At 42.6% G+C, this 23,173-nt stretch overlaps 1 protein-coding gene across 2 annotated transcripts in view; it reads right to left on the bottom strand.

Annotated features, from left to right (window-relative positions):
- PRXL2C (peroxiredoxin like 2C) overlaps window positions 1-22,204 on the bottom strand; it is a 96,296-nt gene extending 74,092 nt beyond the window's left edge. The window contains exons 1-2 of one of the 2 annotated variants that reach the window (XR_013607089.1): window positions 21,922-22,185; window positions 21,085-21,153 (exon numbers count right to left, since the gene is read on the bottom strand). Coding sequence is in view for 1 of the 2 variants with exons in the window: in XM_078675669.1 (XP_078531795.1) it covers window positions 21,085-21,153; window positions 21,922-22,119 (267 nt within the window). In the remaining variant the exon portion in view is untranslated. Of the gene's footprint in view, window positions 1-21,084; window positions 21,154-21,921 lie in introns of both variants that reach the window. The other variant, XM_078675669.1, reaches the window with a different exon arrangement.
- Between the last annotated feature and the right edge of the window lie 969 nt (window positions 22,205-23,173).

Raw genomic sequence — 23,173 nt, 5'->3', positions numbered from 1 at the left:
TGATCCGTCAAGGCTGAGAAAAATGGTGGTACCAAAAATAAATTTCCCCAAGCATTTTCCATAGACCTTTTTAGGCAGCGCTTCATAGATATATATATAAGGGGGCAGGGTAGGGATACCCGTCCCCCCCCTAGATCTTGTGCGGGGGGTGGATGGCTGGGTCCCAGAGGGACTTCTCCTTCAGCCAACATAAAAACATTTTTTTAAAGCTACAGACAAATGGGAGTCCTGCGGGATTGCAGTTTTTTTTAAAATAAATACATACTGGTCAGATATAAATTATAATTGAAAGAGATCCCACAGGTGGGCCTAGGCCCAAGGATATTTATTTTTTTATTTTTCAGGAGGGGTTCTGAGTGGGGCTACCCTTCCTGGGCCACTTTGGGCATGGGGGAACCCATTCCTATGGCCAAACCTAACTTTAAGGGGAGGGGTGTCCGTGGCCCCCCTTTCCGAACGACTTATGGGCTCCAGGGACCCCATGGCCCAGGGCCAAATGTAATTATGAAGGGAGGGGCTCCCATCCCCTAAGGCCAAAAAATTAAAAAATTTAAATATAAATAGGGGAGGGGGCCAGGTGCCCCCCTTCCCACTAGTGTAATCTGACTCTGGGACCCCAACCCCAGGGGCAAAATACAACACAGTTTTCCTGTGAGCCCACTCTTGGAACACTGTGGTTTCCTGCATGGGAGAGTGTGGATATAACCTGCCTGCACTTTCTCAAGCAGGGAACTCCACTTGGCTCTGGTGTGACGTGAGCAGTAGAAAAATGCTGCTACCACCTGGGCAGGACAAAGGGAAAGGTGCTGGCTCCCCCCAGAACCAGTATGGTGCCTGTTGAAAATCCACCTGTAGCCGCAGGGGCCCTGCGACTCTCAGCGTAGCCCCCAGCATAATGCTCTGAGGTTGCTCCGGGTGGGCACCGGGGCATCCACTGGAGGCCACAGGGGATGGGGTCCCCAGGGCCCTTAAGGCTTAGGGAGGCTGCACTCCCCCTCCCCTTAATTTTTAAGTAAAGGCCCAGAGGGATGAGGTCCCCGGGCCCTGGCTGGCTCAAGGAAGAGGGATGCGCGTCACCCTCCCCTCATTATTAAAAACAGGACCCAGAGTATGGGGTCCATGGGGCCACTATTGGCTCTGGGAGGAGGGCACGCTCCCCTCCCCCTTTAAAAATAATATTTGGGTATTCCAGGTAGGCACTGGGACACCCACAGCAATTTGTTTTAAAAGTGAATAAATGAGCAGCAGGAGCTGCTCATTCATTATTCACTGCTCCTTTGAAGGAGCACCCTGTAATGCCCTGCAAGGACTTTATTTTTTATAATTGTTTGAGCTTGGTGGTGCCCCTTGGTTAGGGTGGGGCACCACCAAGTCTTTTTTTAATGTTGTTGGGGGCTCAAGGGAGTCCAGCAGCTCCCCAGTACCATTAGAAAAACAGTAAGTCACCTGGATCATGAAATCCATGACCCCAGGAGAACTTCCTATATTTTTTCAAGCATTAAAGCACTCCTAGTTGGAGCTCCATGTTCTTCAGCTGGAGTGCAAGGTTATTTCCATGACTACATTTTCTGGGCTGAAAAATGTTAAAAGAAGAACTCAGAGACGTGTTTTTTTTTAAACAGCAACCCCCTCCCCAAAAAAAACAATGTCTCCAACTATCTATTTTGAACTTTTTCACTCCAAAAATATATACATATATATTTGAAAAAATGAGTCTCTGAAATGTTTTTTATACAAAAAGTTTTAGGAGGATGTAGGGTTGGTTGCTAGTAGACCATGCCCTGCAGCAAATCCCACGCCGGTGCATGAGCTTTGTTATGCCCAGTGGGTGGTTGGCTTAAGTATGGTAATAAAATATTATTTCCAAAAACAAAAAAATAGAAATGAAAAAAATAAAAAGTTAAAGTGACATCAAATTCAAATAAGCTTTATTTCGATATTCAGAATAATATCATAAAAGCAAGCATTATTAAAAACAAATGTATAATCACAAAGTGCCAATTGCGTTACCATCATAGGTATAACATATATTTTAAAAACAGGGGTATGATCTCAAAGTGCCAAGTGCATTAAAAGCAAAAAATAACAATGGAACAACAAACAAGACAAAGTGACATCATAGTTAGGTGAAAGTTTCAGTGACAACGTAAAGTTTTAAACTAAAAGAAAACGCTGAAACTCACCAGTTATAGTTATCTCTAGTAACTATAACTGGTGCCCTAAAGTAACTATAACTCGCACCCTCGCCATCAACCAAGTACAAGTCACTATAAAGAGCAGGTACTTATTACCCTGGATCCGTACTCCTGAACCATATATCACTGGCAGTCAGTTATACAAAACCGGACCTATGTGGGTTGTACCATCTTGTCCGAGAGGGAAGGGACTGAAAGACTGCATTTCATATGAAATACAAGCTTTATGAGTACTCTGCTATGTCCTTATGGCTGTGTAAAGCTCCAGAGCCATTCCATTTTTATAACAAAATGAGGTCCTTTGAGACTTTCTGAATTAATGTGTGATCAAATACATGTGTAATATTTTAATCTACTCCAGTACTGAAGCTGAGCTCATGAAACAAGTTATGTCTGTCCCTCAATGTCTACAAGAGCGACTTCATTTCACTATGGTTGAAAAATAAACAGATTACGAATGTTGAATTTCTAAACTCTGTTTATCACCCCATCAGTCAAAGATGGCAGAAGGCATTTTTAACTGGTCTTCACCTTTATATCAAAGAAGTTTCAAGCTTCCTAGAATTTGTAAATTTTCTTCAGGTTTATTGCTAACTTCTCTAGCATTGTTGCCCCTATACGTGGCTGCAAGGTCCCGAAAACACTATTTGAGATGGTCTGGTCTGCCCTTAAAATTGCGCTTTTTGAGTAGTGTATGGATCCTAAATATAATTCCTCTCATTCCTCCTTGTTAATAGGACGTAATGGTACAGCTTCCTGTTACATTCACGGCACATTATGTTAATTTTACATGTATACAAATCTGGTTTTCCAACATTTAAACCGCATTCCAATTTCCCAGTCTCTTTACTCCTCTAATGGTCTTGTTTTCACAAATCGAGCAGCTTTGCGAGTTTAAGTAGGTACTATTCTACATATGTGTCAGAACAAACATGCCTTTCAGTGATGCATGTCTCTACGCCATGCAAACACTAAATGTAGAGTGTACCCAATAGTGAACACAGCACCAGCAACAGCAATTCACTCCGAACAAGCAGAGGAGGCAGGAACAGCAGTGCAAGTTTCATTCATATTCAAATTAGGGGCAGCATGAACATCATCAGTGCAACAGAATAGGTATAACCTGGGTAGCAGAAAGACAAGATTGATAGCATAGGTGTACTGTTGGTCATCATCTCTCCAAAAATATATACAGCCGGCGTGTATGGGGCAAGGGCCTTTGACAGGGCCCTTCTTTTCCTGACAGTGTATGCCAGAGCAAGGGTGAGACCAGGGGCCTGCCTACTCCAAGGCACCCCTGCCACCACCAAGTAATGCAGGTGGGGTGGTGGAACCGAGGGCTTCTGTTGCACCCTCAGACATGCCTTTCAGCTCCTCTGGTCATGCCTCAGAGAATCTATGCAAGCCATCCATCCAAACAGATAAGGGAGTATGTAGTCATCCTCATTCAGCTCTTAAGATCTGCCTTTGCCATGAATTACCATATTATTAGGGGCAGCAAAAGTGATACATTGCACAAACTTTGACTCCTAATGGCATAGCAGGGTTGTCTCCTTGTCCCACGCTTAGCCTCTTACATGCTTTTAAGAGTCTTGAGGAAGTTCAATGAGTGGAAACTACACAAAGAACAGCTGACTCATATGGCCCTAGTTTATTTTCTATTCTAGCTGCTTCCTTCATGACCTCTGATGCCAGGTGTAGCAAGTGCAGTGTCAGGGGTAACCAAAGGCAATCCAGCATAGCTTCTGCTACACTTGGCTATTCAAAATTGACATCCCTGTCCTCAGCTTCCCATGGAAGATCATATTCTGGCTCTCAAAAACCCTAAGCTAGTAGTCACATTTACCTCCTCCAAACCTCAAAGAGATTCATACGCCCTCACAGCCTATCAAGCAGCCAATAACGAACCACAGCTAACTTTAGAAGATTCTAAACCAAACCTTTGTCAGCCATGACCTAGTACCCAGCAACTCTCAGCCAGTACTGAAAATCCCATGGTTGGCCCGCTGTAAGATCATTGGGGCCAGCAATCAACCCTCCCACATGCTCAGCTCACAACCAAATCCAGCAATGGCCCTTGGACAGCCCATTACCTTGTGGGTGGTAAGGAGAGGTGAACTTATAGGTAACACCACACTCTTTCCACAGAGACTTCCTATAACTGGAAATAAAGTTTGTACCTCGGTCAGACACCACCTCTCTGGGGAACCCCACACAAGAGAAAATCCCCATCAGTGCACGTCCAACAACGGGGCCGTCACCGTCCTGAGCGGGATGGCTTCCGGGTACCGGGTAGCATGGTCCACCAAGACCAGAAAAAAATCCTGCTGAATCCAAAGTACAAGACATTGATCGTGCAACAGTACCAAAACAGAGAAAGTGAATCAACTGACAATTTTTTTGCCAGATTGAGAAAGCTGACCAGCATGTGTACTGATGATGATGCTACCATAGAGGTACAGGGCATCAGTACTGAGACACTTTATGCTCCATGGCCCGAGAATGGCTATAAAGGCATCATTACTTCCAGCAGGTCAATTACATTATCCAATGCAGAGTGGCAACCAACGAATCTTCACTCCCCCTCAGGGTGGTGAAGATAGAACTAGATTACTCCAAACCTATCAAAACAGAATCAGCTGATGCCATCTAAAGTAGACACTGGGATAAAGGCACTCCTAACAGATGACCAGGAGGACCTAAAGACAAGATGCCATATGGAAACTGAGGAAGAGAACCACACTAAGCAGATGACTGCTTGGTCCAGGACAATCAGAGGTCAAGCAAACTGGATGAGAGGAATGATATCAGCATCCACGAGAACACTGCAAAGCAGGCTAATTAACCTGAACAGAAAGAAGGGGAAGGATCATCGGAAAGAGATAACATCCTAAGTAAGAAGGTAAACCCCGAGGAAGATGAAGAAATCTGTCTAATCTTATTTGTTAATAGGTCTTGAGAGGCCAAATTATCATAATTTAGATGCAGAGTTCAAATTCCAGGTCCCACTGTCAGTGACTTCATAGATTATGGGGCATCTGTCAACTTGATGAACAAAAACAATTATCACTACTGCATCCAAGATCCAAGTCGATCTCCACCCGGACAATCAGAAGGCGACACAACCGTGCCTTCTGCCACTGCAACACGTTACTGATCGGTGCACTTTAGACAGGAAATTGCATGTCCTTGAACTGAAGAGGAATTTGTTGATCTCCGAGCTTCACGGCCGGAGGTGAGTGCATGCGGCGATTTCTGGCTTTCAGTTTGGTTTTAGACTTAAGATTCCTATATTGATTATGGCTATCCTTCCTTGGTTCCTATTAGGTAGTCTTGTTTGGAAGTAACTCTGTGAACAGAGGCGATGGTCCTGTTCCTTTGATCTGATGCTCTACATTTGCGTTGACACTGTGATTTTACATTCTAGGTGAGTTTAGTTACCGCCTGCTGCTTGGCACTTTCGACTCATTAAGGAACACTTGAATTTTATACGGGTTCTCTCTCTTTCAAGATACAAGAAATTGGAGGAGGCATAATGTGTCCCTGCTTATATTTTTCAAGAAGGACTACTTTAAAGTGAGGCTGCCATATTTGAGAAACGTGGTGAGCACAAATTAGTCATTTAATTCCGTTTTTTCAATTCTCCCATAAAATTAGTTTCTAAATTAGAATTCATTTTATTTCTGCAGGCATCACACACTTGTTTCTTAGTCCTGATGAACACCCCATAGCGATGGTCACAAACTTTACACTTCATAAAGGGGGTCGAAACGTCTATGTATATGGAAATCAAACGTTGTGGTCCATGTTAAACTTTGAATTTTCAACTAATCCTTTATGCTGGACAGAGGACTGTCTCTTATGAATTTGATGTTGATATAATTGAATGTGTCTATATCAGGTTTCTGTTGATTTGATTGTCTTGTGATTTTGTATGTAACAGTTTGTATTCTGCACTGTAATTTCACTGTAGTTCTGTTCTGTAATTGTTTTTTGAATAACACTGTCTGTGTCTATATGTCATGCCTCTTTAAATTAATATATATATTCACTGAAAAAACCATAGGTTATAGACCATATATAGTTAGGAATTAGCATTTAGAAAACCTTATTTTACTCACACAAAACCATTGAAATTCCATATATAGTTAGTTGCACTAACTATATATCGCGCACCCGCAATCCACTGCTGATGATGTCACATATTACATCATTCATGACATGGTCAGTGACATCACTGATGACATCACTGATGACATCTCAAATGACATCACTGATGACATCATCTAGTGTCTGTGTGTTTTTGTAAAGTTTAAATACGTTTTACATATTGAAGAATGACTGGATGTATGGAAGACTGAGTGTGTGTGTGGCTGGCTGGGAGGTGTGTGACTGTGCATATCAATGTGTACTTGTATCAGTGATTGTATAAGAGAGTAAGTATGTGTTAGTATATGTGTGAAAAGTATGGTGTTCTGTGTTTAACTATAGATGAGGAAATCGAAGTGTGATTGATTCTTCACAGGACTGACTAGGTGTATGAGTGCATATGATAGTGTTCTAATAATAACTGACTGTATGTATGAGTAATTGTATGGGTGAATGAGTGAATGTGTGTGTAGACGTACGAATCAGTGAGTGCGTATGTAGTAACTGGTATTGGTGTGTCATGATGTCATCAGTGATGTCATTTGAGATGTCATCAGTGATGTCATTTCAGATGTCATTAGTGATGTCACTGAAGTATGGTGTTCTGTGTTTAACTGTATAGATGAAGAAATGGAAGTGTGATTGATTCTTTACAGGACTGACTTGGTGTGTGAGTAACTCCATGGATGAGTGGCAGTGTGTGACTGTCTGCATAGGTGTATGAGTGCATATGATAGTGTTGTAATAATAAGTGACTGTATGTATGAGTTATTGTATGGGTGAATGAGTGAATGTGTGTGTAGACGTAGGAATCAGTGAGTGCGTATGTAGTAACTGGTATTGGTGTGTCATGATGTCATCAGTGATGTCATTTGAGATGTCATCAGTGATGTCATCAGTGATGCCATTTGAGATGTCATCAGTGATGTCACTGACCATGTCATGAATGATGTAATATGTGACATCATCAGCAGTGGATTGCGGGTGCGCGATATATAGTTAGTGCAACTAACTATATATGGAATTTCAATGGTTTTGTGTGAGTAAAATAAGGTTTTCTAAATGCTAATTCCTAACTATATATGGTCTATAACCTATGGTTTTTTCAGTGAATTTTCAAGGTTTTGTAAATGCTAATTCCTAACTATATATGGTCTATAACCTATGGTTTTTTCAGTGAATTTCATTGGTTTTTTAACAGCTAATATCTGTAGCTGTAAAATGTATTCTTCTTTAAATCCAAAAATATATTTTATATGTTTATGAATAATTTTTTTTTTAAATATTTTTTTTTCTTCGTTCCCGCTTCGCGAATCGGGAAGCTTCCCGTTAGCTGACCTTGATGCCGCGAAATAGACCGCGAGCCGGTAAACGTTTCTTTACCGCAAGTGCCGCGTTAGAAAACAACATCGTGACGCCTCCCGTCCACATGACGTTTCACGTTGTCGCGTGATACGTCATATGACGTGCTACGTTAGCGAACTGGTACGCGAAGCGAGTCGCAAAGCGCAGGTTTCTGGAAGCAAACCGGGAGGCCCTGCAAAGCGCTTAACGTAAACACAGCAAGTCATGTGACTTGGTAATAACACTTTTCATTGGTTCATTTCACTTTTGGTTTCCTAATGATGTAAGACTAGGTCATATAATCTAAAATGAACACTTTTGATTGGTTGAGAACTCTTGTTTTTCCCAAATGATGAAAATCCCTCCTTCTTTCCTCACTCTGACTTTCATCATTGTGAGAGAAAGACCCTTTGTGATCACTGAGCAATGGCTTCTTTAGTAGCTTCAGCTGGTGCTTCCCCACCACCTCCACCACATCCAAGGAAGAGTGGACCACCTGCTCAAGTTATAATTCAGCAAGAAGAGGAAGAAGAGGAAGACGAGGAAGAGCAGGAAGAGAGGCAGTTTTTGCCTGAGGAACCCAGGACGTCTCACCGGAAAGAAAACTTCATTTGGCAATTTTTTTAAATTCCCAAAGGTCAGAAAAAAGTAAATGCAAGATACGTAACTTGCCTTATATGTCAAGATAGACTGTCCAGAGGAACCGAGAAAAAATACAGTTTCGGAAACTACACAATGCATCGCCATATGACTAGGTGGCATCCTAACAACTACAGTGCTGCACAGTTTCGGAACGACCTAGATAATCTCCCTATTATGGCCAGAAGATCTGTTGTACCGGAAGTAACGGGACCAGAGGGCAGGGAGATGGTGCCAAATATACAAATGAGATTTGGTGAAGTAAAACACATCTGCGTATTTTGCGATGGATTCATTTGCTACGGAGAAAGAAGCATCACTCTGATCAACAGAGCTATTGACTATCATATGCAAGTTTGTACGAAACGCCCAAAATAATAAATACTTTTTTTTTGTTTTGTTGCTCCTGTTGAGCCCTTTACAATGAATCGTTTTCATTGCCCCCTCCAAGAAAAACCCCCAAAAATATAAAACTGTTCAGAAAAATTCAAAAAAAGTAAAAAAATGTTCTGAAAAATAATAAAAAAAATATAAAACAACAAAAACAATAAAAAAAAAGTTCTTTTCAGAACTACCTCCCCGTTATTAAAAAATTGGTACAATATTTGGAACTGTGCCAACCTCTATTTCTCTTAGTTCGCTTCCCAGTTCGCTCGCCGGTACGCGAACCGGAAGCGAACCAAAAACAGTAAGTATAAGGGAAGGAAACAGACACTTATGTTAAAAGAAAGACAGCTATAGGGGAGTAAACTAGAGATACTATTACCCGTAATCCACTGCTGATGATGTCACATATTACATCATTCATGACATGCTCAGTGACATCATCAGCAGAGGATTGCGGGTTTTTTGGCAACGTGCCTTATCCACGGTTTAATAACGCTGCCTTTTGCTTTATATAAGTTTTCAAATTGTATGAAATATATACCAATAGGTCGTTATGAACCTTTAGGTAGTGCTTTTCTTCATGAGGTCTGGTCGCTTCCATACACATACAGATGTTTCAAAGATGATCAAGAAGTTTATCTGAATGGAGAGGAATGCACTGAGACGCCAGATCATTCACTAATGTGTAGGCACATACAGTTACACGGTTCATGCAACAAACACCGACCAAATATGGCTTGCGTGTTGCAAGGCACGCCAGTTCCTGCTATCATCCCCACGTTCAAGTTGTTGGAAAATGGTAGTTATTTGATGCTCAATAATGAAGATTGTTCTGAGTTAATTAAAAGTATTCCTTTTATCGTAACAGTAAGTGAACGGGTTATTTGCTGCAGAAATGTTCTATTTTCTCCCACACATGAACATAGGGAGTTTTCAATCTGGCCACAAATACCAACCTTGGGAGAGATTTCAACGGCATGGCAAGAATAAGAGCTCTTTTGTCTCAGAGAGAGGTGGCCTTGAGTTCGGCCCGTGAAACTTTCGTGCTTCACATAGCGAACACCCATACAGAGGTGCAGACCCTTTTCAATTCAGATTTGCCTTTCAATTTCAGCAAGATGGTTCGGACTATCTTTAACGCATCCTCCACAAAGACCCTGGCGCACTTTTTTAAAGTTGTTACCAGTGGTCTCGTGACTTCATTTGAGAAAATCTTTGGAGTCATCCCTGCTTTCTTTCATTCTATTTTCTCCACTCTGCTTCGTGGATTGGCATTTTTACTTGCATTACCAGCGGACGCTCTTGTGCTTTTTTACATTTTTAAATATGGATGTCCCTCCTATGCAACCTCCCACCCTGCAGCTGCTGACACTGTTCCGCAATCGCATGCTAGAATATTATGGCACAATGCCGTTGGCGATATTAAGCACGGCATATGGATTATCTTTTCGATTCTCCTACTTCACCTGTGTCCAGCCTGTATTTCACTGCCTGACCTGTGATTTCGATTGGGCCATTGATTTGTGTCTCTGCGGACCGGTTTCTCCTGACGTCGACTTTAATCAGCTGATGACTCCTATCATTACTCACGAGTTGGTTTGTCCTGGCGAAAGGATTATGGCTGTGGCATTGATGCATGGACTAATTGGTCCCTGGAATTTATTGGCGGCAGCACAGTCTTTCTTGGAACAGAGCTTTCTTGAAAACCCACCGAGCTGTCCTCTGATGGTGATAGAGGATCCGGTGCTGGGAGAGCACGTATGTTCTTTTCCGCTTTTAAATTGGATGGCTGAACTGTTTTCGGATGAAGACGGTGACTTCCTATTGGAGGCTGTTGCAGCTTATTTTGCATACACAGTTATGTCATAGACCTTTTTCATGTTTGATATGCTGAGTACTAGCATTTCATTGACAATTCATTGACTTATTTGTCAAGTTTTTATTATTTACCTTGCCTATTGGCTTAAGACTCGATAAAGTACTTGGCTGTTTTATTTTTCTTTAGCATTAAATTTTCCTAGTTTTTAATGCTTTACCTTGCGGACCGTCCACATATAAACTTGCAATCTGCTCTCATGAGATGGCACTTCTATTATCTTATTCAGTTCGTTTCCGGATCATGGGGAGGTGTCATCTAGGTCCTGGATATCTTTACACCGTGTTAAGTTAGCATGGGCTCATTACCGGTTTAAACGCCATTTTTCCTTTTTTGCAACTTCTGCACACGACACTTAGTTGTTGCTTTAGCTTTCCACCTAGTAGTTCATCGTGGTTTACATGAGAATAATATGTTATTGCTCTACTATCTGCTTTGCTTGTTAAACTATATCTGTACAGCGAGTGCTAAAGTTTCAAGAACAACACGATACAGAATTGTTATGAGGTCTGATCTCCACGACTTCATACTCATAACATAAGTGCAACTTCTGCCAATTCTGGGCATGAGGCGGGTTTTATATTGCTTTGCCGAACACACATACACAACAGTTGATGCGGTTCACATGAAGAGAGAGCTGGTGTATGCTGATGTGATTCCTTCAAATCTAAGACACTAAAGTATGGGCACGCCCTAAACCAACACAAAGAGACCTTCTTAGCAAATAATATAATATGTGTATTAGGGAGGGTGAGATATAAGCAGCCGCGGGCCGTGGAGGGAGTTACGGTGAGGCAGGGAGGCGGGGAGGGGGAGAAGCAGGGTGGAGCCCTCTCTACCCTGCCCCTCCCCCTCCCCGCCTCACCGTAACTCCCTCCACGGCCCGCGGCTGCTTATAAGTGTTGCTAACTCTTATTCATTTACAGCATGTTAACATACTGTCACCATTCGCTTTTTATGTACTAGTAACTATGCTTGTAATTTTGCTACTGATAATATGTGTACTTGTATTCTCCACCCTGCTTCTCCCCCTCCCCGCCTCCCTGCCTCACCGTAACTCCCTCCACGGCCCGCGGCTGCTTATAAGTGTTGCTAACTCTTATTCATTTACAGCATGTTAACATACTATCACCATTCGCTTTTTATGTACTAGTAACTATGCTGGTAATTTTGCTACTGATAATATGTGTACTTGTATTATCTAAGATACTACGCCTGAGAAGACGTCATTAGTAAATAAACATTTCAAATACACATGTGTTCTTCTTAACTCCATGTTCTGGTTTCTAAGAAATATATAACGACCGACTGTTCATGAGTTCCACGTATCCTGAGGTACTATAAGTTCATATTCTGGATTGTCTAAACATTGAGAGTTTGTTATATCCAATGTGACACTGTACCTAGCTTGCTAAGGAGTTTTTGATTACTAACGTGAGTTTTGGGACACCCTAATTCGCCGAGGTTCCAATCCTCTGTCCACAGTTCTGTGTGAGAACAGAAACCCTGCGACAGGGGCACCCCCGACCCTTGCTGGAGCTTCATCACACTTGCGATACAACTCCAGCAATGCGCCACCTTTACGGCACAGATACATCACGCATCTGTGCTGTTTTTGCCCCATGATGCGCCGCATTGTAAATGCAGCACACCATAGGTGACGGAACAGCGGCACAGAATGACTAACACATCCCTGGTGATGCGCCAGTCATCATAAATGTATCCCTATGCTTCTTATCTTGTTAGAGATGAACCGCCATATGTATCATCAAAGTTTTTTGCATTTCCTAAATAGCGAACTTTAAGGAATAAATAGCGATTCTTTACCATTCCTAGTTTGCGATTAGCTATTTGCTAATTACAAATTACCCATTCATTTCCTTCATTTCCATAGGGCGGTTGGACTCACTTTTAGCTCGAACGGCTGAATGGATTTCCACAAAACTTGGCAAAATTGTAGGGACTGGTAGCCCGATGTGCCTTTGCTATGTCTCAAGATATATGCTCCAGTGGTTTTTACGAAAATTAACTTTGAAAAATATATATTGGGCTACATTGGCCTATATATATGTTGGAGCCCAAATGTAGCCCAATGTAGCCCAATGAAGCCCAATGTAGCCCAATGTAGCCCAAAGATGGCCGCCAGACACACAAAAAAACAAATGTAGCCCAAATATCAGCCAGATGTAGCCCAACTATAGCCCAGTGACAGAATGACCAATCAGCTTCGCAAACCTCCGTTACGCGAAGCGGAGCGCTGTTACAGATATATATCTTTTTTTGAACGTTAATTTCTCAAAATCCACTGGAGCACATATATTGAGACCTAGCAAAGGCACATCGGGCTACCAGTCCCTAATATTTTGCCAAGTTTCGTGCAAATCCATTCAGCCGTTCGATTATTATTATTATTATTTTTTTTGCCCCGCGGGGCCCTTTTAAAACCTCCACATCAAACCTATGGGGTCAGCGAGGATCTACTATGCCCCCTTATGGTTATTTCCCCCTTTGTTTTGGCCTCCTCTTGTCTCTCGATCCTACCGAGAGACAAGATGGCGGCCGCTACGGACTTTTTGGAATGTTGACAGACGCCAGAGAACCAATCAGCTTCGCTTCACAAAGCTCCGTTGCGCGAAAAGTACGCGTCCTGGGACGCTGCCCGGTCCGCTGTTACAGATATATATCTTTTTTTAAACGTTAATTTCTCAAAATCCACTGGAGCACATATATTGAGACCTACAAAAGGCACATCGGGCTACCAGTCCCTACAATTTTGCCAAGTTTCGTGCAAATCCATTCAGCCGTTCGGGCTAAAAGTGAGGCCAACCGCCCTATGGAAAACTCAATGTTAAAAACACGTTTTGGGACCCCCCTTTTTTCTCGGTCCCCCCTTGACGAACCCCCCCCAAATTTTCAAGGGCTGCTCAGAAACAAAATGTGCCATTTTCCTGAAAATTTCAGCCAATTCCGTCCACAAACGCCAAAGTTATTAGACATAGAATTTTCAAAAATCCCATAGAGAAAAAATCCTAACTATATATACCTACTGGCGACCGCCAGTAGGTAATATATATATATATATATATATATATGAATTATTCACATTTCACTATTTTGTTAGTGTTTTTCCCATGCGTTAGAATATCGGGAGAAATTATTTGTTTTCTTTTTTTCATTAATTGAACATTTCCTCCATTTGGTGGACGTTACATAAAGAAGGAGTTGTCTTACAGAAAATTGATGTAGCAGAACCCCTGTTCGCTTACTGTAACTATACCCACGTTCTGAACGTTACTGGGCTACCCCATTGATATTTATGTTCTGCTACTCCCGGACATGTTTGACGCGATAATTTGCCATGAATCGACATCCATCCAGGCAAATGTATTTGTAACAGAAATGGCACATCCACTCTACTATGTCACTTGTGAAGTTAATACATGGAACACTAAAAAAAATTCTGAAAGAATACAGCCACCTCTTCTAGGCCTGTGGTATTTGAAAACCAAGCCTGTCGTGCTTCTAGACGTCCCTGTGAGTCTAATTGACCTCAGTCACGGGAGAATTCCATTTCATTTGACGCCCCAAGAGGAGGCAGAACTCGAAAGACTAGAGTAATTGGGTGTTATTAAAAAACGTCATAGGGCCTACACTGTGGATGTTGCTTTCTTGGTGGCATCCAACCACAAACAGCAAAGTGAACATTGACATTGATATGAGGCTACCTACCAGTGTCACTGTGATACACACACATTACCTCAAGGATAGATGATATTCTAGTAGACCTCAAAGTCGTTTTAAAAACAGGATCTGAAGTTCAGCTATCACCAGATGTTTCTCAACCAAACAAGGTGATACAAAATAATATCTTCTACACATGTACCTTTAAGGCAATACAAAAGGCTATGTTTTGGGGTGTTGTCAGTCACAGAGGTCTTCCGAATCGCCAAATTAGAGACTATTTGGGCTAGATGGTACTTTGAATAGAAGTAACGACATCCTAATATTTGCATCTACCACTGTGGAACACCATAAGTGCCTAAAAACCACTTTGTTAAGCATAGCTGAAGCATCAGGACAAATGCTAATTTATGAAAGCTCCATAAAATTATTTGGCTAAGTGTTCCCCAATCAGGGCAGTAGAGTGGACCCCAAGAAGGCAGATAGCATGTGATGTGCTCTTCCACTGCACAGTGTGACTGAAGTTTGTAGTTTCTTGTGAAAGATGAACTATTGTGGGAAATTCCTGCCAAATCTAGCTAAACTAACAGAACACCTCCACAATCTCACCAAAGCCAAGATGGAATGGCAGTGGTCTGAAGAACACAAAGAACCATTATTGAACACCTAGTTTGCTATCCTGAGTTAAACTACAATGAGAGATTTTGATTCAAATGCCAACACAAAGTTGATAGAGAATGCTAGTCCAGTGGGATTACATGGAGTGTGACATTAGGAGCAGTCCTGAGACCAGTCGGCCCTGGTAGCTTTGCTAACCGAGTACTGACAGACACCAACAAAAAAACTATTAAAATATAGAGAAGGAAGCAATAGCTATCAAGTGGGGCTGTGTCCGTTTACACACCTACTTATATGAGTACAAAATGTGCTGACCACAAGCCTCTTGTACTCCTGTTCCATAGCACTGCTCTGCGTCTTCCGCAGAGAATAGAAATATGGGCACTTCAATTCCAAAAGTACAGCTTCCCAATAATGTACCAGCAAGGGTCAGACAATCCTGCGGACTATCTGTTGCATCACCTGGCAACTGCAAGGGATTGAAAGGCTGAAAGGTCAGAAAACACTGAGGTACTTTTCTGCTCACTAGTACAAAGTGAATTATCAAATACAATGATATTGGAGGAGATTGTGAAATTATCAGCAGACTTTGCTTGTCTACGACTATAAATAGTGGCAGCTATTGACGATGCTGACTGGAAAATACACAATTTCCTAATAATATATAACGAAACAACACTGCACCACTGTCAATTCTTCACAATATGAAGGGTCAGAAGGATATGATCAAGCACCCAGAAATCAGCAAGGCTAGTACGACACATTGCATTTAGCCTTAATGTGGTGGGGTTATTTCCTTGCAGGCATGTCTCTGCATGCGTTCATCTTCTTTTGATGATAAAAGGCACATTGAGGATCATATCTCCACAATGCAATAGGTAGGAATCAGTGAGGCTAGTTTGAGAAATTATGACCAGCCTTTAAGCAGTTTGGGGTAGTCTACTATTTCCCTATAATGTGCCTGTGTGGCCTGTGACCAGAGATCTTGGATGAACAAGGCAGGCAAAGGCGTTGCTCTCCCGGGGCAGGCTTAACCTGCAGAATCCAGTATACTCAATCAATACTCTTCTGGCTGGAGGAGACCTTTATAGTGGTTGAATTAAGAGTTGTCTGGGACAGGAAATGACACCTATCAGCTACTACTGATTTAATTCAATGGCCTCTGACTAGAGGTGAGAGTTCCTAAGGGAAGTTAACTTGTGGAGACATGTATAAAAGGTGTTTTCCACAAACCTTGTAAATTAGAGAAGAGCAGGGCTAAGATTGAACATATTGAGAATTACCAAATCAGCACCATAGTCTGGCCTAGCTGAAATAAAAGAAGCAAAGTAGACCTCCTTTCAACCCAGTTTCTTTTCTTACCCATATACGTCATTCACTACGAATAATGAAGTGAACGTTTTCCAGCAGGTAAATCTAAAAGGTGAAGAGGATGCCAATTTATGTACATTAAAAAGAAGAAGGGTCTCTGGAATTCAAAAAAGTATGAGGCTTGCACGTATGGGTGAGGAAAGCAAAGTACCACAAGGCTAAACAATTTGGTCTTGCGCTGATAGAGCAGCAACTTGCCAAGTGCGTCATCTCTCACTCTCGTATATGAAGGTTGCCAGCCTGGCTGGGGTCTGAGCTATGACCCGACTAGGGCTTCCCCGACTTGTGCTTGTCCAGTTTTGAGTACTTGGGAGGGTCTTGGTACTTGAACCCCTGCTCAAAATGGTATCTTTCTTTTAACCTAATTGGAGTTGGTTGAATGTGAGCAAAGGCCTTGTAGTTTCTGGTCAGGTTTGTAGCCTTGATTGCTCTTCCAATTCCTGCCTCCTTCATGGGGTGTATTTATACATCAATAGGTAATAGCCCTGTCTTTAAAGTAAATGAATACATTGAATTAATACATAAATAAAAATGTAATTAAGTGGTCCATGGCTACTTCTTATGTCACCAATTCCCATTACTCTATATCCTTTTACACATTTTAGATCATCTCTGCCTGGCGCATGCCACCGTAAGGATCATTAGGCCTTCTCTGTCTACCTTATTTTTGGTGTACAAGAACACAGAATGTTGCTGCCCTTGTGGCTGTGCTGCTTAGTCCTTCTTATTATAATTATACTGTGTGCATCTGTCTCTCACATACCCTCACTCATCACACAGTCAGGCGATTCGCCACATAACATGATAATAGCACCAGGTGATCATCAGGCATTAACTGAAAACACATTCCATATGGACTATAGGCTCAAAACAAAAACAGCACCCTCCTAACCACGCACCTTACATGGTGTAGCTTACTACCTGTGTGGGGAAGTGCTTCAGCACCACACATAGGGTAGTAAGCAGGGCCGGACTGGCTACCAGGCGTTTTGGAATGCTGCTGAGCTGGGGGCTGATTTTGTTGATGGGGACCTGAGAATACTAAACGAAATTAGTTTTGCCTTAATTATTTCGAAGTGCACGCAGGTCTCCATGAACGAAATCAGCCCCCAGCTTGGCAGAATTCCAAAACGCCCGGTAGTCAGACAAGCCCTGGTAGTAAGCGTTACACAAATACTATGATACAATTTACACTGGCGTCAATACTGTTTGCCCGTGCCTTCAGAGATATCATTCCAGTAATCCCTAAGTGGGTACCTCGACACTTGGACCCAGCACAAGTCAAATGAGATACAGAAACAATGAGCTGGAAGGTAAAAGGCAGAGAGCAAAAAAGATTATATGTGTGATGGACATGACGCTCTTGTAAGAGACAGACACCCTGTAGGGAAATGCTGCACCCCCTGCGAGTGTGGCCCATGGACAATAACTTCCATTAGGGACACAGTGGTGATAGCAGTGCATGGACATAAACAAATGACACACAAGGTGGTAAGGCTTAAGAAAGTCCAATTATATCCATCAACATCTGATATAAAGGCAAGAAAATAATTACTCACAGTGGCCGTCCATTGATGACCAAAAATAGGTCTAGTGAGACTTCTTGACAGGGAGCCAGTCCTCACCAACAGAGAGAGTCAGTCATTCCAGCAAGTTCTGAAGTATCTGGTACAGCTGAAACAATGTTGACGCAACTAGGGGACCCCTAGGGAAGTGGTGGATTGAGGTACTTGTTGAGACCCCATTCTCAATCTTCCCAAAGATGTAAGATTATCATGGATAATCATTTGATTCCAGCAACTATGACAATGGTTAAACCTGTACATCTTGTTGATTAAAACTAAGTTGGAAAGGGATATAGTGTGCCACCTGGCACATAAAACGTGCATGTGTACATCATGACGACAGGCATGTTGTCCCTGGCACAAGGCATCTTCAATGAGCAGACTCAAACCTGAATACAGTAATATGGCATCTGTTGTCTTTCCTTTCTACACCTTCCTTTGAGCAATACACTGCATATAAGCCACTGACATGCAAAGCATACCTACTTGCTTTTTACACAAAATAGCCCATTTGAGTTCTCTGCATAGCAGCCAGATGGGTTTGTGTTGTAGCTCATGGAGATTACACAATGCTTAGGACTATTCTCAAGGGTCAGAGGCTCTCTATAGAAACTTTAAAAATAAGTGGGGCATGAGTAAGCAAGCCTACTCCCACCAGTTAAATACTGTATGTAAAGGGTGGCCTGTGGTCTCTCGGTTATATATGTGATAAAGTGCCTCCTGACGTCCATTATAAGGAAGAGGAGTTCTATCACCATATAGAGGGATGAGGCAGAAAGCTGACTTACTTTATAAGGACTAAAGGAATCTTGCGAGTGGATACCTGGTTTTAAATATTTCATGGACATTTTCGAACTGTTTGGAACATTTCTTCTACTGTTACATTTCTTTAAATGTCATACACGTTATGTAATAGCTGAACTGAAATCTGACATGGTGAACTTTATCAACGTTGTATAAGCGCAATAGGCAACATCATTAGGGAGGGCGGGGCATAGAATTGCAGGACCCGAGGAACGTCACAAATGAAACCGTAGCATATTAAAGATCCACTAGAAGCTCGGAAGACATTAGGTCCCAGTTGAGGGTATTCTGGGAAGTGTAGGCACGAGTGTTAATAAGCAGGGCAATTGAAAGGTTTGGGAGGGGTTAAATCTTAGAGGCGGGGCAGAATCGCAGGTGTTTTATCAGCAGCATTACGAGGCGCACTGTGAGAAGGATTTGTTAGTGAAAGCAACGACGAGAGTAACACTTGACCAGGTACGAGATAAATTGATGTAATTTGGTTTAAAACAGATTGAATAGGTTGATAAAGGCTTCGGCAGGTTTAATAACAGGGGCACTTTGTTCTATGTTTAGAGGGAAAGCGCTGTTGAGGAGTTTTGCCCAAAACAAAGTATGGACTTGTTGAAATGTTAATGTAAAGAGTTAATGTTAGAGATTTGAAATCAGATGGTAATAGCAATGTCTTTTATTTTGTAGTGGACCCCTGATGAAGGATTTTGAATAATCCGAAATGCATTGGGCAATATAAGATCTTACAACCATGGATGTTTAATGTTGTCATAACGTTCACGGAAAAAGGCCTCGAGCATATCCGTGTCATGAGAAGTTATTAACACAGGAGCATATTACGTGTGAAAAGAATTTGGAAAAATAAAACTTAATGATGAATAATTTGGGAGTATGAGTTGAAATTACCGAATAAGGTAAAAAGTTACCAAATACGTCTGACGCTGTGCGCCTGGACTGGAGTGGAGTTCCACTCCATCATTAACTGTTGTCCCTGGCACAAGGCATCTTCCTGAATACAGTAATATGGCATCTGTTGTCTTTCCTTGCTACACCTTCCTTTGAGCAATACACTGCATATAAGCCACTGACATGCAAAGCATACCTACTTGCTTTTTACACAAAATAGCCCATTTGAATTCTCTGCATAGCAGCCAGATGGGTTTGTGCTGTAACTCATGGAGATTACACAATGCTTAGGACTATTCTCAAGGGTCAGAGGCTCTCTATAGAAACTTTAAAAATAAGTGGGGAATGAGTAAGCAATCGTACTTGAACAAAAAGAGAGAGGTCAGATCAATCACTGATCACACTTACAGGGATTTGTAAGGACCACATTAAACGGAGTCAGAATAAGGTTAGCACACCCGATTTGGGTGATAAAGAAAGCCCTCACACACCGACCTAGTCGGTGTCATGCTTCATCATCGGGCCCCACCAAAGAGGCCGAGTGCCTCTTTGGTGTGCTACGACGCCAGAAAGACTGCGGAGCTGGTTATTGTGGGGAGGGCGTGCTCTAAATTACAGTGAAGTAAAAAGTGCCTTAGAAAGGGTATCAAAAACAAAATTTAATGAGTGATCCCTAAGGCACAAAGAGTATTAAGTGTCTGGATTTAGTTGCCAAGGTTTATGGTTGGTTAAATACAGAATATACTCAAAATAAATTTATTAGTTTTGACGGGGCGGAGCGGGGCGGGGCGGAGCCAGGGAGAGCCAAGTGTACACCAGCGAGGGAGCTTCAGGCTCCGAGCGCATCGTCACAATAAACAGAATTTAAAGCATAGGTTCCGTCGTTGTGGTTTCACGAACACTTTTGTGACAGTCATGGAGTTATGGATATCTGTGGTGACGTCATATGTCCTAGAAAACGCTTAACTACTTGGTGAGTAGCTCTTTCATATGGAAGAGAGTGCAACATTCAACGCATCAAAAAAGTGTTAGACATTTTTTGTAAAAACATATTTGAACCAGTTTAATACAAGTCCGTTTTTGTTTTTGTTTTAAAGCAGCAGCTCGGAATATGTAGAAACATACAGAGAGATTCAAATTTTCTATAATTACCTAAAGAGTGCAAAAAATAAGCATGTTGCCATAAATAGCTCCTTTTTACTTGTCACTGTACGGTTAGAAAAACAAAGCAGAAGAAAGGAGAGCCACGTTTTGTTTTTGTTCTTTAAACTATTTCTTTAATTATGCTCCTTGACCTGACCCAGGCTGCTGGCTCTGACAGAACGCAGTGGAATGTCAGAACTCAGGTTATGCCATTTCTTTACATTAGGCGGCCGGGTGCATCAAAAGTCACCTTTTATGCAGAAATTGCAGCATCCAATGTAATATAAAGAAATTAGAGATTTGTTTTTACACATGGATTGAAAAATCCCAGGTACTGTAAAGAAATTAGAGATTAGTTTTATGCAGGGACTGCAGAACCGCATGTATTAAACATGCATACAGAATAGCAACTTACCTTGAGAAAACTCTTAGGAACTTTGGCAAGATCTTCCACATATTCTTTTGTGGTGTAACACAGGAAATGCTGGAGGGGCAACAAACAAGCGTCAGAAACAAAGGTTCGCTTAGCAACCAAGGGGCGCAACGCAACTGCTTGGGTGTTGTTTAATCTACTAAAAACAAACGGAGTCCCAAACAGAAAATAACAAGGGGGTAAGTGTTCACAAATGTTGATCAACCTTCAATCACACACCAGATCTCAGTACTACTAATCTACTTCAACCTCCGCCCACGGCTATGTAAGGGCACAATACTTCAAGAATGTTTCTGTATACTCTAGACTCGTTGGTGTTGTTTGCACTGTGTCGTTTTTGCCGCTTTTTATTTGCTTACATATACATCGTAGTGGCTATTTATAACTCATCGTGGCTATGTTGTCCGCCTGGCATATACATCAATCAGCCTATCTGCTTCCTGCAGTCCTGGCAACTGCTGGCGTGTTGTAACTTTCATACGTGGCAACAGTTTAAGAACTGGCATCGGAGAAACTGAAGTGGAAGAAAAGCAATGTTTTTCTTTTTGCAATGGAAAGCAAAGTACATCGTTTTACAAACTAATTAGCACAATGTTAGGGACAGTTTTAAAAGTCCCGAGGAAGTCCGCAGACATCCATTAAGCTGTCCACCGCCTGTGGGAAAACGAGAGCCCCGGAGAAGCTCGCATATCCTTATTGGGTAATCCAGCGTGCGTGGGTGTGGATGTGTTTTTTTGGCAAAGGTTCAGTGTGCCCTCCTATTCTTCTGAAATCATTTTCTAGGGCGACATTTGCCAGCTCCGCCATCCGCACACTTACCCGAACAAACACAATCAGCGCCCTCTGCCCCCGGAAGAGGTGCCCGAAGGGCAGGTGGGTCCCGGTCCGGTCCACCACCGGGCAGAGAGCCGCCTCGGCCAGCTGTGGCTCGCGGGGCAGCTGGGCGGCCGGAAGCCCCCTCTGCCGCCGGGGCTCCCTCTGGATCTGCTGGGTGACGGGCGGCCGGGCCCAGGCCATGGCGGCACCACCGCGTCCGCCTCGGTGTGCCACCTGGGCGCCAGCAGCAGGGTGCAGGCGCGGAGGGAGGAGAGCGCAGCGGGAAGAGCGGGGCGGGGCGGAGCCAGGGAGAGCCAAGTGTACATCAGCGAGGGAGCTTCAGGCTCCGAGCGCATCGTCACAATAAACAGAATTTAAAGCATAGGTTCCGTCGTTGTGGTTTCACGAACACTTTTGTGACAGTCATGGAGTTATGGATATCTGTGGTGACGTCAATACACAATGTCTGCTGCCTATGTATTTGTTGTTCCCAATACATACTTTCGGCTAAAATAGTTGGCAGAGCTAAAGTTTGAATTTGAATGACAAGCAGACTGTTTACATATGTTATGTCGGGGAAAATTAGGGTGCAGGCCCAGGCGATGCCCACAGGCAGCCATAAAGGACCACAGTACACGCAGGAGCTGGTCGTGACGTAGCTAACACGAGCGGTAAGAAGAGCACCTTTAAGCCCTCCGATGATTGCATGTAATACTGTATAGTAGCGACAGGGACCAGGTGGCTCACTACATCCCTATAATAACTTTTGTTGAATAAGGTACTGGATGCAGGAATGTAGTAAAAGCTTTTATGCTGAGGAGCACAGAAAGACCCCACCAGCTCCATCGGTGTCCTTCCAACTGCTGCCCCACTAACTTCTTTAACTCAAATACAAACATTCCAGGAATGCTTGCTAGCCAAGCATTTCCTCCTCTCCTGTCTTCCCGTCCCATTCCTTAACAGTGATCAGCTAGTCTACTCCCCAGAACCCTATTCCTAGCAGAACTTTTTAGCACTTCGCCCAATATGGCGCCACCAATCAGGTGAGCACATAGGGGGAAGGGCGTCACACAACTTCCTGTTTGATTTTTTCTTCCTTCGCAGTCTGTTTGCCTAGCAGGACGTGGGTCCGGTAAGTGTATAGTTCCTTTCTTTATTGAAATTTTTTTTTCAGCGGCCTGCTGTAGCGGCTGCCTTCTTCCATGCTTTTTGTAGCTTTTGCTTTGTGTGGATGTTTTCTTTTTTGTGCTGTTTA

Source organism: Lissotriton helveticus, chromosome 2_1 (assembly GCF_964261635.1).
Source record: "Lissotriton helveticus chromosome 2_1, aLisHel1.1, whole genome shotgun sequence".
NCBI lineage: Eukaryota > Metazoa > Chordata > Amphibia > Caudata > Salamandridae > Lissotriton > Lissotriton helveticus.
The sequence above is the reverse complement of the archived record's forward strand: the minus strand, read 5'-3'. Positions and strand labels throughout refer to the sequence as shown.